The sequence below is a fragment of the Ranitomeya variabilis genome, chromosome 6, assembly GCF_051348905.1.
Source record: "Ranitomeya variabilis isolate aRanVar5 chromosome 6, aRanVar5.hap1, whole genome shotgun sequence".
NCBI lineage: Eukaryota > Metazoa > Chordata > Amphibia > Anura > Dendrobatidae > Ranitomeya > Ranitomeya variabilis.
The window spans coordinates 134,131,887-134,148,637 of record NC_135237.1 but is presented as its reverse complement, the minus strand read 5'-3'; the positions used below and the strand labels follow the sequence as shown (position 1 = coordinate 134,148,637).

Sequence of the window (16,751 nt, the reverse complement as noted above, 5' to 3'; positions counted from 1 at the left end):
TAGCCCCCCAAATTTTCATTTTCCCAGAGATAACAAGAGAACTTGGACCCCAAAAGTTGTTGTCCAATTTGTCCCGAGTATGCTGATTCCCCATATGTTGGGGTAAACCCCTGTTTGGGCGCACGGGAGAGCTCGGAAGGGAAGGAGCACTGTTTTACTTTTTCAACGCAGAATTGTCTGGAATTGAGATCGGACGCCATGTCGCGTTTGGAGAGCCCCTGATGTGCCTGAACAGTGGAAACTCCCCAATTCTACCTGAATACCTGAAACTAATCCAAACACACCCCTAACCCTAATTCCAACTGTAACCCTAACCACACCCCTAACCCTGACACACCCCTAATTCTAATCCCAACCCTAATCCCAACCGTAAATGTAATCCAAACCCTAACCCTAACTTTAGCCCCAACCCTATCCCTAACTTTAGCTCCAACCCTAGCCCCAACCCTAGCCCTAACCCTAGCCCTAGCCCTAACCCTAACCCTAGCCCTAACCCTAGCCCTAATGGGAAAATGGAAATAAATACATTTTTTTAATTTTATGATTTTTCCCTAACTAAGGGGGTGATGAAGGGGGGTTTGATTTACTTTTATAGCGTTTTTTATATCGAATTTTTATGATTGGCAGCTGTCACACACTAAAAGACGCTTTTTATAGCAAAAAAGTTTTTGCGTCTCCACATTTTGAGACCTATAATTTTTCCGTATAATTTTTCCGTATTTTGGTCCACAGAGTCATGTGAGGTCTTGTTTTTTGCGGGACGAGTTGACGTTTTTATTGGTAACATTTTCGGACATGTGACAGTTTTTGATCACTTTTTATTCCGATTTTTGTGAGGCAGAATGACCAAAAACCAGCTATTCATGAATTTCTTTTGGGGGAGGCGTTTATACCGTTCCACATTTGGTAAAATTGATAAAGTAGTTTTATTCGTCGAGTCAGTACGATTACAGCGATATCTCATTCATATCATTTTTTTATGTTTTGGCGCTTTTATACGATAAAAGCTATTTTATAGAAAAAATAATTATTTTGGCATCGCTTTATTCTGAGGACTATAACTTTTTTATTTTTTTGGTTATGATGCTATATGGCGGCTCGTTTTTTGCGGGAGAAGATGACGTTTTCAGCGGTATCATGGTTATTTATATCTGTCTTTTTGATCGCGCGTTATTTCACTTTTTGTTCGGCGGTATGATAATAAAGCGTTGTTTTTTGGCTCGTTTTTTTTTTTTTCTAACGGTGTTCACTGAAGGGGTTAACTAGTGGGACAGTTTTATAGGTTGGGTCGTTACGGACACGGCGATACTAAATATGTGTACTTTTATTGTTTTTTTTGTTTTTTTTAGATAAAGAAATGTATTTATGAGAATAATATATTTTTTTTCTTCTTTATTTAGGAATTTTTTTTTTTTTTTTTTTTTTTACACACGAGGAAATTTTTTTTTTAACTTTTTTACTTTGTCCCAGGGGGGGACATCACAGATCGCCGATCTGATAGTTTGCATAGCACTCTATCAGATCGGCGATCTCAATCACAGCACTGCAGTCTTACCAGCGCCTGCACGGCACCCGGAAGTACTCCCTGCAGGACCCGGATGCAGCCCCGTGGCCATTTTGGATCCGGGGCCTGCAGGGAGGAGACGCTCGGTACAAGGTGAGTACATTCCCTTGTACCGATCGTCTCAGGGAAGCCCGCAGGGAGCCCCCTCCCTGCGCGATGCTTCCCTGTACCGCCGGTACACCGCGATCATGTTTGATCGCGGTGTGCCGGGGGTTAATGTGCCGGGGGCGGTCCGTGACCACTCCTGGCACATAGTGCCGGATGTCAGCTGCGATAGGCAGCTGACACCCGGCCGCGATCGGCCGCGCTCCCCCCGAGAACGCGGCCGATCGCTATGACGTACTATCCCGTCACTGGGAATTAAGTCCCAGGTCACCTTGACGGGATAATACGTCATATGGGATTAAGGGGTTAATAGAGATTTTTTCCTTAGCACTATCAGATTGTAATATAAAGGGACATATGCAAAACCGCCCCCTCCTCACTGCTCACCTGTCCTAGGTTGATAATTCATTGCACCTGCCTAAGGGAGAAAGGGAATAGGTGGGTAAAAAGTATGACTATTTTGAGGGACACTCTCTATGCAGGTGTGTAGCTAGAGGGGCGCAGTGCCTGGGCCAGTGTATTTAGATACAAAGTGAGGGCAGCACAGCAGAACTTGTATTTTATTTGAAGGAAAGTTTAGTTACTGCTCTGCTCTATGGAATAAATTTGGGGTGTAGTGTATATACTGTTTGTATAAGTTTACATATATAAGTACAGCATATACTGTATACTTTTTGGAAATGATGCCATAAAATAAGAATGCTTTCAAAACTAGTTTATTTTTTATCAATTAACAAAACGCAAAGTGAATGAACAAAAGAGAAATCTAATTCAAATCAATATTTGGAGTGCCTTCAAAACAGCACTAATTTTTCTAGGTACATTTACGCAGACTTTTTTGAAGGAACTCAGCAGGAAGGTTTTTCCAAACATCTTGGAGAACTAACCACAGATCTCCTATGAATGGAAACTAGTGCAACTCTTTCTGTTCCTTCATGCAATCCCAGAGAGAGTCAATGATGTTGAGATCAGGGCTCTGTAGGACCATATCATCACTTTCAGGACTCCCTGTTCTTCTTCATGCTGAAGATGGTTCTTTATTATATTGGCTGTATGTTTGGGGTCATTTTTCTGCAGAAGAATAGATTTGCAGCAAGACAATCCTGATGGTATTGGATGACGGATAAGTATCTGCCAGTATTTCTCAGCATTGAGGACCCCATTAATCCTGGCCAAATCCCCAACTCCATTTGCTGAAATGCAGCTCCAAACTTGCAAGGAACTTTCACAATGCTTCACTATTTTATGCAAACACACAATATTGTACCACTCTTCAGACCCTCACAAACAAAACAGCCTTCTGTCACAGACAAATATATCACATTTTGACTCATCAGTCCTGAGCACCTGTTTCCAGCTGTCTTAAAGCTAGTTCCTAGTTTTTTTGTGCATAGTTGAGTCACTTAGCACTGTTTCCATGTTAAAGATATAGTTAATGGCATGCAATTCTTCAACGAAGACCACATATGGCCAGTCTGATCAGTAGATGAGTTGACGGCACTATTGGACATTTTTCTGATTTTGAAGAGAAAGTAAAAATTATATGTAAGTTTTGAGTTGACAGCACTATTAGACATTTTCTGATTTTGACAGGCAAGTAAAAATTATATGTCTTTCATGCACTGGCTAAGTTTCATTGGCCGACCAATGTGTCTACATTTCTCAACGTTGCACAATTCGTGGTGTCCTTGGTGCTGAGAAATATGGACTGATACTTATACATCATGCAATATCATGAGAGAGGCGTTTGATTGGCTCCACCTTTTTCTGCAGCATGTTAATGACCCCAAACATATAACCAATGTCATTAAGAACTATCCTCAATGTAAAGAAGAAAAATCTCCAACTTAATTTGCTGAAATGCATTCCCAGACTTGAAAGGAACCTCCACCATGATTCACTGTTGTCTGTAGACACTCATTATTGTACCGCTCTTCAGCCCAGAGCCAACAACCTGCCTTCTGTTACAGCCAAATAATTGACATTTTTTACTCATCAGTCTAGAGGAATTTTTAAATTCTTCCATGAAGACCACGTCTGACCAGAATTCTTCAAATGATAGATGGATGTAGCAGGGTAACGCTGATTGCTGCTAGTTCTTAGCTGATGGCACTGCAGGACAATTTCTGATTTTGAAGGGACGTAAGAATGATGTGGCTTTCATATACTGTAGTTAGTTTTCGTCACTGACCACTGTGTACATGGTTTTCAACATTGCCCATTCCATGGTATCCTCAATGTTGAGACATACAGGCAGATACTTATCCATCATGCAATACCAACATGCAGTCAACAGCATAATGAAATATCAGTGTAAAAAAGAACAAGGAGTCCCAGAAAAGATAATATGAGTCCTCCCGCCCACAGGGCTATGATCTCAACAGTAAGGCTATGTGCACACGTTGCGGATTCGTGTGTGGATTTTTCCATACCGTTTTTGCAAAATCCACAGGTAAAACGCACTGCAGATTACCTGCGGATTTACCGCGGATTTCCTACAGTTTTTGTGCGGATTCCACCTGCGGTTTTACACCTGTGGATTCCTATTGAGGAGCAGGTGTAAACTGCTGCGGAATCCACACAAAAAATTGACATGCTGCGGAAAATACAACACAGAGTTTCCATGCACTGCGGATTTCATTTTCCATACGTTTACATGTTACTGTACAATGCATGGAAAACTGCTGCGAATCCGCAGCGGCCAATCCGCTGCGGATACGCTGCAAAATCCACAACGTGTGCACATAGCCTCAGCCTGTCCAGGATTACATGAAGCGACAAAAGGATTTACACAAGCTTACATCTACAGAAGGTCCGTGGTTAGTTCTCCAAGATGTTTGGAACAACTTCCCTGCCAAGCTCCTTCAAAAAGGATGTGCAAGTGTACCTAGGAGACTTGATGCTTTGATGACAAAGGATGGACACACCAAATATTAACTTGATTTTGATTCCTTTATTTTTTTAAATCATTTTTACTTTTCAGTATTTTTTCATACTTATCCAAAACAATGCTGTATAAATGTATTTGCAAGTGTATACAGTTACATGTAAAAGTTTGGGCACTCATGGTCAAAATTACTGTTATTGTGAACCCATTAGCAAGTTGAAGATGAAATGATCTCTAAAAGGCGCCTAAAGTTAAAGAAGACACATTTTCTTTGTATTTTAGGCAAAAAAATAAACAGCTCTGGCAAAAATTAAGAGACCACTGCAAAATGTTCAGTTTGTCTGATTTTTCTCTTTATATGTATATTTTTGAGTAAAATGTAAATTGTTCTTTTAGTCTATACACTTCTGAAAACATGTCTCCGAAGTTCCAAGCAATACATTTTGTATTTTTTTCTGACAAATAAAAATGGTAAAAATTAAAAAACAACAACAGTACTTTCAGACCTCAAATAATGCAAAGAAAACAAGTTAATAATCATTTAGAAACAACAATACTAATGCTTTAACTCAGGAAGAGTTCAGAAATCAATATTTTGTGGAATAAACATGATTTTTAATCACAGCTTTCATGCATCTTGGCATGCTTTCCACCAGTCTTTCACACTGCTTCTGGCACAAAAAATTAAGCAGTTGTTCTTTGCTTGATGGATTGTGACTATCCATCATCCTCTTGATTACATTCCAGAGGTTTTCAGTGGGGTTCAGGTCTGGAGATTGGGCTGCCCATGACAGGGTTTTGATGTGATGGTCTCTTAATTTTTGCCAGAGCTGTATATATTTTCATCTTTTACATTTTAAAAATTACCAAAAGGAAAATGGGCCAATGCAAAAGTTTGGGTACCCTTGGAGATTTGTGTGCTCATATAACTGTGACCAAGGTTTCAGACTTTAATTGGCCTGCTAGGGTTGTGGCTTGCTCACTACTAGTGATGAGCGAATATTCTCATTACTCGAGATTTCCCAGGCACGCTCGGGTGACCTCAGAGTATTTTTTAGTGCTTGGAGATTTAGTTTTCCTCACCTCAGCTGAATGATTTACGTCTCTTAGCCAGCTTGATTACATGTGGGGATTCCCTAGCAACCAGGCAATCCCCACATGTACTTATGCTGGCTAGCAGATGTAAATCATTCAGCTGCGGCGCTGAAAACTAAATCTCCGAGCACTAAAAAATACTCAGTGGACACCCGAGCGTGCTCGGGAAATCTTGAGTAACGAGTATATTCGCTCATCACTACTCACTACCATCGTTAGGTAAGGCCAGCTGATGCAAATTTCCCAGCTTTATAAAAACCAAGCCTCCTCTAACCTTGTGTCAAAAACCAGCAGCCATGGTTTCTTCTAGGTAGCTGCCTAGCACTCTGAAAATGAAAATGGTGGAGGCCCACAAAGCAGGAGAAAGCTGTAAGAAGAAAGCAAAGCCTTTTAAAGTTGCCCTTCAATCATAACACGAAATTTAATTTAGATATGGCAGTTAACAGGAACAGTGGAGGTCAAGATAAGGTATGGAAGACCAAGCAAAATTTAAGTGAGAGCTATTGCTATAGAGGCAAATCAGAACCTCCGCTTGACTGCAAAAGACATTCAGAAAGATTTAGTAGACTCTGGAGTTGTGGTACATTGTTCTACTGTTCAGAGACACCTGCACAAGAGTCATCAGAAGAAAGCCCCTACTGCATCCTCACCATAAAATTCAGCATCAGAAGTATGCAAAAGAATATTTAAACAAGCCTGTTGCATTTTGGAAACAAGTCCTGTCGACTGATAAGGTTAAAATAGAACTCTTTGGCCACAATGTTCAAAGGTATGCGAGGAGAAAAAAGGCACAGAATTTCAAGTGAACCTGTCAGCAGGATTGTACTCAGTAAACTACAGACACTGTCATGTTGGCACCTTTATACTGATTAAAATGATACCTGGGTTGATGAAATCTGTCTTGTGGTTTTGCAGTTTGCAGTTAATGAGATTGTCGTGCTATGGGGCGGGCCTGTGGGAGCTTTATGTGGTGCTCTGCTTATATATGCATCAGAATGGGCTTATGACAGGTCACTGATCCTTCACTATGCTACTGCATAGGCGCCCCCAGTGTCATCTTGATGGAGCCTAACTTTTTTTCTCTAGCAAAATGGCACAGGCGGCAGTGCCTGCGCAGTAGCATTTATCGGAACGCGATAGACGGTACTGTGCAGGCACGGCTGCCTGTGCCATTTTGATTACATTTTCTCCCAACAGAACAAAATACCTTAATAAAATTAATATATGCATATTATACATCACATCTACATATATATAGTACATTTGAAAAGAGTAACAGAAGAAAATAATACATACATGAAGGACATCAATGTTAAGATGCTGAAAGTTTCGAGACCTCAGTTCTTGCATTCGCTTCTGATTTTCTTGATATTTTTCTTCTGCAAGTTGCCTGAAATGCATAATAAGACTGTCCAAGTTCTATTTCCAGACATCAGTTATCGAATTTTATTAGAAAGGTGTCATAGTACTGCCTGTAATTTCCAACTCCCCTACTACATCTTACTGAAAAGGTGATGTTTTATCTAACTATTAAGGACACATACTGTAGGTTGTGACTACAGGCCAGTGATTGACTGCAGTGGTCACATGTATAGATGGGATATCATGGCTTCAGCAAAGTAAATGCAAACCATTAGGGAGAACCGGAGTGTCAAATTTAACAGTTAGAGGTTGTGCACTGCATTTCATTAATATATAAAAGGGACCATGATAATGGCAACATAAAACTCACAAAGTAACCTAATGCTCCAGTGTTGCTCCTCCATATTCTATACTGTGTGCCCCAACTGTCTCCTATTTCTTCTGACTTGGACAAAACCTGACCACTTCCTAGGGATACCGCGTGGAGCATGCGGGAGCAGCACCAAGCCAGTTACATTTTTTTATGTAACCACCACCATGGGCGTAATGTAATCCTTCTTTTATTACTTTATTAAATTTCATATATTTTTCTTTTTTCTCTTAATCATTGACAACAGGTTTCAGGGAGAGTTAGGATCCAAAAGCTTAAGACTTCTAGATCTTTGGCTCAAACCAATTAAGTGTAATTTTATGGGGACATTTTGAGGGACAAGAAAAATATGTATCTTCCATACTTGGGAAAATGTACAAAATGTATTCAATGTACAATATCTTTTCTAATTTAAAGGTGATTACTGAACCATATTATTATCATGGTAGCCAAAGAATACCAAATATACAGTATGTACAATATATTGTTTAGGACCTGGCTAATGTTGTGCCTTAGTACAAGGACAGGATGTCTTCTTACCAGGATGGTGAGGGGACTGCAAAGTATGTCCTATGAGGAATGGTTCAAGGATCTGGGAATGTTTAGCTTGCAAAAAAGAAGGCTAAGAGGAGGCTTAATAGCTGTCTACAAGTATTTGAAGGGATGTCACCGTGTAGAGGGATCATCATTATTTTCATTTGCACTTGGAAACACGAGACGCAATGGAATGAAACTGAAAGGGAGAAGATACAGATTAGATATTTGAAAAGCTTTTTGACAGTGAGGATGATCAATGAGTGGAACAGGCTGCCACCAGAGGTGGTGAGTTCTCCTTGAATGGAAGTCTTCAAATAGAGGCTGGATAGACATCTGTCTGAGATGGTTTACTGAATCCTGCATTGAGCCGGGGGTTGGACACGATGACCCAGGAGGTTCCTTCCCACTCTAACATTCTATGATTCTATGTTTAACTTTTACTACTTGTAATTACATCTACATTTTTTTTATTAGTCGACTTTGCCATTTAATATCTTACTATAACTATTTATCTAGTATTGATTATTATTTTACTGAAAGATGTGATAAATGTGTATACTCTTCCCATGGTTGCCACTATATAAAATTTACTTTGGCCTTGAGAAAATCTTATTTTGTGACCTAACGTGTGAGTTTTCTTACTTTCTCCCTCTTCCATTTTCCTATGGGTTGCGGAGGGTCACACGTCCACCTATTATCTGATCCTGTGGTTTGGTATATAGATATTTTCTTTTTTATTCATTTATATACCTTTCTCTCTTTCTACATTATTTCACAAGGTTTATTTGAGTTATTTCATTTGTCTTGTGTATATATTTCTTTATATATATCTTTATATATAGCAGTTTATTGTTATTGCTTATATTTTTTTCCATATCGAGTATTTATTGAATGTATAACACTTGGCTTAGTTTTTCAGCAACTCCTATATATTTTCAGACATACTATATCATTAGGCTGTTTGGGAGATTGTTTTTGTCTCCTTATTTATTTTGAAATGGAGACGATTGATCATACAAAAAGTATTCACCATACTCTCTGTTTTAAATGTTTTTATGTCTTTTCAATGTACCTTGATTGTTTAAATAGATATATTTTCTCATTTTTTACTTTTTGCAAGCTTTTCTTTATATTTTTCTCTTATTTTGTGTTATATCCACCTTTTTCCTCATTACTTTTACACTATATAAAATTGCGATAGTTGTTATATTTTATTACGTTGTTATATTTTAGGTTGTTCTTTAATGTTACTTAATTGCAGATGTTATTATGCCATTATATTAGTCTAGATAAACAATACCCATTTTTTATGTCCATATGAGGTCCGTTTGTTAAGGACCGCAAATACAGACACACGCACACCCATTGCATTCAATGATGGTGTGTACATGCCAAGTTTTTCACACGGACATTGCGTCCCTGGGAAAAACCCGCAGACATGTTCTTTTTTTCACGCACCATGGACGAAATGTGTGCCGCATATGTGCACACTGATGAAATACGTTTGCCACACGTATGTTACACATGGACAAATGGACACAGATAGCACCAGTAGTGGTGCTTCCAGTACTGCTAATATCAGGACGTCCTAACAGAATATATTCTCAAAATATTCCTCATCCTCTACTCAATTTTCTGTTCCTTACATAGCGGCAACATATTCAAAAATGCATTTTAGAGATTATCCTAATGCACATAATCTCCGAATTAAGTCTGTCCACCTTTCACTTCTATAGAAAGCCAAAAAGTTTTGATCATTTTTTTCTAAACACACTATTATAACTGAAGGTCTTTCTATATTTATCCAGTGGCATTTTGTCATATTTCTTGACTGCTAGATGTTTTTGCGGTTAATAATTGATCCATGTAGACAGAAGGTTCCGTACTTTACTGTCACCTTTAAATTAGCTGGTTTCACTGTTGTCATGTGCCACAAATACAGATGTGAATTTTTAACCCCTGATTTATGCCATGATTGACCCTGATATCTAGTGTTATCCTCTGACAATCCTTTATATGAGCATGGTAAAACTTTTAAGTATAGTATTCACTTTGTGCAGAGGGTGAATAAAGTGGTCTGCTAGGGCAGCGTACAAGTGGCACAGAGTTGAAATTTTATTTTGCATGCTCCTTTTCTAAATGCCCTAATGTCCCTATCACAGTGTTACAGTATGTGCACACAAGCCCTTGTTTTTTACCCCTTCACGACCTTTGACATAAGTTTACGTCATGGTCAGGAAGGGGTTCACGACCTATGATGTAAACTTATGTCATGGCAATCGTGTGGGCACAGGCATAAGTTATAGCTGTCTGCACTGCCTGGGGCCATTTAGTCCCCTAAATGCTGCGATCGATGACTTGCCTTCCGATCACAGCTCCTATGACGTCATCACGATGGCATGATCAGGGCCAGCGTTAGGGCAAGGCAGACTAGGCAGCTGCCTCGGGCCCAAACTCCCTTGGGGGCCCCCAGTGTCTACAGCAGAAGCTCCACTGATAATCAGTGAAGCTTCTCATGTAGAGGCTGATTGAGGATCTGCAGTGACATCACGATCATGGGACCTACCGGGTGACCGTGATGTCACCACAGGCCATGTACTTCTTGGCCAGTGTGCCTGTCCTCCTGCACGGAGCCTCTGAGGGAAAGGGAAAGCTAGAGACCTGGCACGTACCAACCCGAGCTGTGAGATAAGTAGTGCAGCACCCACTGTGTGTGCTGCTCCTGGTGAAAATGGCTCCTGGCCTGCTGTCAGCAACTCCTGCTCTTGTCGGCAGTCACAACCGAGTAGAGGGCAGGGGGTGTCTGCTGGGAGCAGGAGAAGCTGCAGCTCAAACTGTGGAACACCTAATTCCTTACAGCAGTGCGTGTATCTGAGGTGTGTGCTGTCTGTGAATTATGCGTGTGTGTTTATATGAATCACATACATCAAATGAGCATTTGTTGTGCAGCATGTGTGTGCCATGTATATGTGTGTTTAAGTGTGTGCCATGTATGTGTGTGTGCTATGTACATGTATGCACGTGTGTGTGCCATATACGTGTGTGTGCCATGTACATGTATGTATGTGTGTGCCATGTACATGTGTGTATACGTGTGTTGGCATTTCATAACTCTCCCAAATTACTATGAAAAAATTACATCACATCCTGCACCCAATGTATTATAAATAGAATGAGTCCACCATGAGTCCATGTGGAAAACCAGAAGACATGTCAGTTTTTTTGGCGCAGCACAGACAAAATGGATGTCATCCGTGCGCTGTCAGCATGACACGTATCGGCGCCTGGGAACAAGCGATACAGTTCACGCTGTTCCCAGCGCTGACCGGCTGCTGAAGGCAGCTCTCATCATTGTCTCTTGTTCGTGCTGGGATCAGCACGACTGGGAGACAATGATTGGAGTTGTATTCAGCCACCGGTGCTTGGGAAAAACAGTACAGTTGGCGCTGTTCCCATGCCCCGACAGCTGAATACAACGCCCATCATTGTTGCCTGGTTGGGCTGATTTCAGTGCAGGAGACAGAGATTAGAGCTGCCTTCAGCTGCTGGCGCTTGGGAACAGCGAGAACTGTACTGCTTTTACCAGGCACCAGTACGTGTCACACGGATGGCACACGGATGTGAAACACGGACACATGGACAGCAAATGGATACACAGATGCCACATATGTACATACAGGTGGCACATGGACACTGACCACGTATCTCACAGTATTGGTTTTTCCTGTACAGGAATCACCAGAACATGTCAAGGAGGCCTAAAAGGAGTTCTGTCAGTGCAGCACTGACAGGTATAATGCATTGCATTTGCCATGCATTATACCAGCGATCAGAGCCATGAAAGTTAAGGTCCCATAAAGTGACTAAATAAAAATTTTAAAAAATTGTAAATATATTTATTTAGAAAAATCACAAAATAAAGAAAAAAATGAAAAAAAATATTCTAACAATAAACACATATTTACAGTATAGAAAAACAAAAAGAAACAAAAAAGTACACATACTTGGCATAACCGCGACTGTAACGACCCGAACTATAAAACGGTCACACTAGTTAACCCCTTCAATGAGCATTGTAAAAAAATAAATAAAAACAAGGCAAAAAACAATGCTTTACCATCATACCAATTATTTTTTCTAAAAAATAGCTTTTAATGTGTAAAAGCCCCAAAAACATAAAAAATTATATAAGTGTGGTATCACTGTTATCGTACTGACCTGAATAATAAAGCTGTCAAATCACTTTTACGACAGGCGGAACGGCATAAAAACAAAAACAATTCATGAATTGCTTGTTTTTGTTCATTCTGCCTCCCAAAAATCAGAATAAGAGGCGATCAGAAATGATAGCTCTCAAAATATTGCAATGGTGCAATAAAAAGCCGCAGTTAAAAAACTTACCCTCCTCACGCATGCATCTCCGTCCCGGCATCTCCTTTGTCCTGGTGCCAACGGCTCTCCTCTCCTCTGCTCAGTGGTCACGTGATACCACACATTAAGGTAATGAATATGTGCTCCACGCCTATGGGAGTGGAGACGCATCCATATTCATTACCTTAAAGAGCGGTACCACGTGACTGCTCAGCACAGAAAAGGAGAGCCGCTGGCGTCGGCACAATGGAGATGCAGGGACGGAGATGCAGCGACGGAGGGTGAGTATGATGTCTTCTGATAGCCGGCAGCTGCAGCTGCAGCTGTCACTCTGCCGCTGCTCCCCCTCCCCCGCCAGCATTCTGGACAATTGACTCGTGTATAAGCCAAGGGTGCATTTTCAGCACAAAAAAATTGTGCTGAAAATCTCGGCTTATACACGAGTATATACGGTAAATAAAATCGTTCAGGGGGTGACAGATTCCCTTTAAGGGGGACAGACTGGCTGTGTGTCCTGATTGTGGACATACAGACCTGCAGGAAAAAATAGAAATTAATCCATGCCCACCTGCACCACCTTCCCACTTGAAATCTGCTGGTAGATTGCTACTAAATATAATATAAATATACATTTATAAATATATTTCATGAAATCACATATGCTTTGCTTGATCTGTTAAATGCAGATTTTTGCACAAAAAAGATTATTTTGTTTCTACAGTATGTTCCAAATGACAAATAGAAATGTATAGTTGCAGAAAATTTTAGACGTTTTGGAAGGAAACATAGAGACCTGAAATCTGGTATAATTAGCTTTCTTTAAACTGACTAAAAAGGGTTTATGTCAAGACCTGAAAAAGGCAAAATCGTACAGCAATTTCAGCATGGTACAGTGACTTGTTCCATTAATTTGATTTTTCGCAACTGGCAGGGGTCCTGTTAACCATACAGTGCGTGCCTTTCAGCAAACACTCAAAGCAAGGTTTATATTTAATCTGCACCTTCTATACTTGGAAGCGTTTTAAAAGTCAAAGACAAAGTAAAAGAAGGTTCCACAAGCATTGCTTAGTCTTTGAAGGACATGAGGATATATATAAGGAACTGTTCCCGGAGGAGATCAATATGTGTTTCCAAATGCAAAGTCAGAACATGTTGTGCAGAACATATCTCGATTAAAATGGGATAACATTAGCTTAAAAGTCATCTAAATTTGTTTAGCTTTACGTCCTCTCCAAAAGGAAAATAACATTCCTCTTGTGCTACACAAGGTAAACTATACTGTAAGCCCATGTCACAATAAGTAAAAAAAGGAATCTAGGAATCTAAATAGGGATATATAATTTCAGAAAGGCGTATAGTTTTTGTAAGCAAAAGTCATAGCTTTGTTTCACTTTGTGAGGCCACATGCACAAGTTGAGTATTTGGTTGAGTTTCTTACCTCAGTATTTGTAAGCGAAAGCCTGGAGTGGGTGATAATACAGAAGTGGTGATATGTTTCCATTATACTTCTCCTGTTTTTTTGCTTATAAATACTGACATTAAAAACTCACCAAAAAGAAAAAGGTCTCACTAGTATTTCAAAATATACTTCTGATATGGAAATTTGGTTTGGATAAATTTATCCCTGTGTGTGCTGTGGCCGTTCCCAATAAGACTGAGTATTTTGAGCGCTCATCAAGAATGAGACTGCACAACATCGTGTCAATAACATTCCATCAATACTGATACTTCATTGTACATACATAGTTTTATAATTGCATATAGAAAGGAGTGGTTAGGGGTTGTCACCAGGGGTGGTTAGTTAATTACCATATTGTCTAGCTCCTCTGTCATTGGTTATCTAAACATATATGGAATATTGTGATTAATGCACATATGAATGCTGATTAAGCAACTAAAATCGAGCTCTCTCCATCTTTCTGCATCTAGGACAGAGTTGAGACATCTGATCAGCACTTAGTACATCTGGCATTGTTCCGCTTTTGAATGGAAAACCCCATACAATCCGTCTGGCTTATATCAGTTTATGTCAGCCATTTTAAACCATTGATTATAAACTAGCTGAGTAATATATTAGCTGTGAATATATGAGTATATATGATTATAGAGGAGTATACATGCAAGTGAGACCTATACATGATATATATATTTCTATCACACTTCCTCCATGTCCAACAGGTATGTCAACTAGTGATGAGCGAGTGTACTCGTTGCTCGGGTTTTCCCGAGCACGCTTGGGTGACCTCCGAGTATTTGTTAGTGTTCAGAAATTTTGTTTTCATCATGGCAACTGAATGATTTACAGCTATTAGCCAGGCTGAGTACCTGTGGGGGTTAATAGGGAATCCCCACATGTAATCAAGCTGGCTAATAGCTGTAAATCATGCTGCTGAAGTGATGAAAACGTAATATCCGAGCAGTCATAAATACTCGGAGATCACCCAATTCTACTGATTTTTTTCCTAAATTGTCATCCATACACAGTTCATTTTTATACCACAGCAGTTATTAAAAATTTACAAGATCAAATACAGTTTCCTATGTTAAAGAATTGCAATGTATTCATAAAATTGAGATGGTATACTGTGGCTCAGTACAGAATCACATTGACATAGACTAGACTGAATTGACATTGACATAGACTTGAATGATCGAGTCTCATCTAATACGAGGAATAAACTAGTACCGTTCATGCTGCAATTTGTTTTTCACATGCAGATATTGTCTGTCAGAAAAAAATTGGTCATCTCCACTACCCCACTGAATAACAATTATCTGAGTGCTGTTCATTTTTTGACAAACAGGCTTGGACTGAAAATATGGTGATGTAAACTTGGCTTAAGAGGTCAACTATCATATAAATTATTATCTCTCCTCTCCCAAGACTTGTGCCCATTGATAGCACTATAGGTAAAGGAAACCCTTTAGAAAAACATTGCCATTTTATTGCCATTAGGAAATCTGTAGCGCCAAAAATTGCTTATGACTAAAACACAAATTAGGCTTTTCCCCGCTTGGCTCCACCAATGCTTTTTGATGACAGTAAAGACATTTTGCTGCACGTCATCACCTCTGCTCTGCACTATTAAATGGAATCCGTCAGTAGGATCCACCCTCCTAAGCCGTCTATATGGGTATGTATGTCATAGATTACCCAGTTAATTGTGAATATGTTGGCGCTATATAAATAAAATTATTACTATAGAAAGTCTAATAGAATTATTAGTGAGCGCTGCCCGTCCTCATATGCAGTCTAGCTGACTGCACCTGTGCGGCCGCCCTGTCTGTAAATCCCAGCCCCGCAGTGTCTTCTGATTTACTCACATTGCGGGGCTGGGATTCACAGGCAGGGCGGCCGCACAGGCGCAGTCACCGAGACTGCATATGAGGACAGACGGGCAGCGCTCACTGCGCCTGCCCAAGGCAGGAGAAAAGAGCGCCGGCTCATTTCAAAACAGCAATGAGGAGGCGGTGCCCGGCGCCAAGAAGACTTGAGTGACGGCTGTGTGGCATCTGCAGCAGGGGGGAAACGCCTGCCTCCTTCACTGAAGAAAGGTATTATTTCTGCAGTTACAGCACCCAGAACTAAAAGAGCCACCTTGTCAGAATGCAGCATTACTGCTGCACAAGGTGGCTCTTTTAGTTTCAAACGCCTGGGGTGGGGGGTTGACAGGTTCCTTTAAAAAGTCGCAATTGATGAATCAGGCTAAAACATACGGAATAGTTAGACTCAGCCCACACAATGGAAAATAACAGGAGAGCAGATATAAAATACACTTAAAAAAGGTGCAAATAGAATAGTGAATTGGGTGCAAACAAAAAAAGGCACAAAATTAGACAGAAAACAGATTTAAAGGTAATGATGAATGGGGCCATAATTTGAAGCTCCTGATCCTCTGTAAAATTTTTAACCAGGGCCGCCATCAGGGCATTACTGCCCTTACTGGTGTATGGGGCCCGGTGAGCTGAGGGGGCCCACAGTGGGCCCCCATCTTCTGCTCAGCAGGCTCCAGCGGCAGGATTCTGTCGGTGCAGTAACTGAACCTAGTTAAATAGCCGTCAGCAAATCGGAGGCTGGCAGCTGAGGTCAGCAGGTACGGCGCCGGCATATGACGTCATTGTCATTCGCTGGTAGGTGCATGCTTGAAACGGCTGGAGGGTACATTGCAATATGTTTGGGTGGCAGGATGGAAACACATGGACCATGTGTCTAAATCCTGTCCCATGATGCAGCACCATGTAACATGGTGCATGATCATGGGGCAGGATGGAGACACATGGTGCAGGATCATAGGGCAGGATGGAGACAGATGGGGCAGGAACATGGGACAGGATGGAAACAGATGGGGAAGGAACATGGGGTAGGATGGAGACAGATGGGGCAGGATGGAGACACATGGGGCAGGATCAAGAGGCAGGATGGAGACAGATGGGGCAGGATGGAGACAGATGGGACAAAA

At 40.6% G+C, this 16,751-nt stretch overlaps 1 protein-coding gene across 1 annotated transcript in view; it reads right to left on the bottom strand.

Moving 5' to 3' along the window:
• The window catches only part of NEK11 (NIMA related kinase 11), a 422,928-nt gene that overhangs the window by 139,527 nt on the left and 266,650 nt on the right, over window positions 1–16,751 (bottom strand). Inside the window, exon 11 of the mRNA XM_077269028.1 lies at window positions 6,948–7,041. Within this exon, the coding sequence (XP_077125143.1) occupies window positions 6,948–7,041 (94 nt within the window). The remainder of the gene's footprint in view (window positions 1–6,947; window positions 7,042–16,751) is intronic.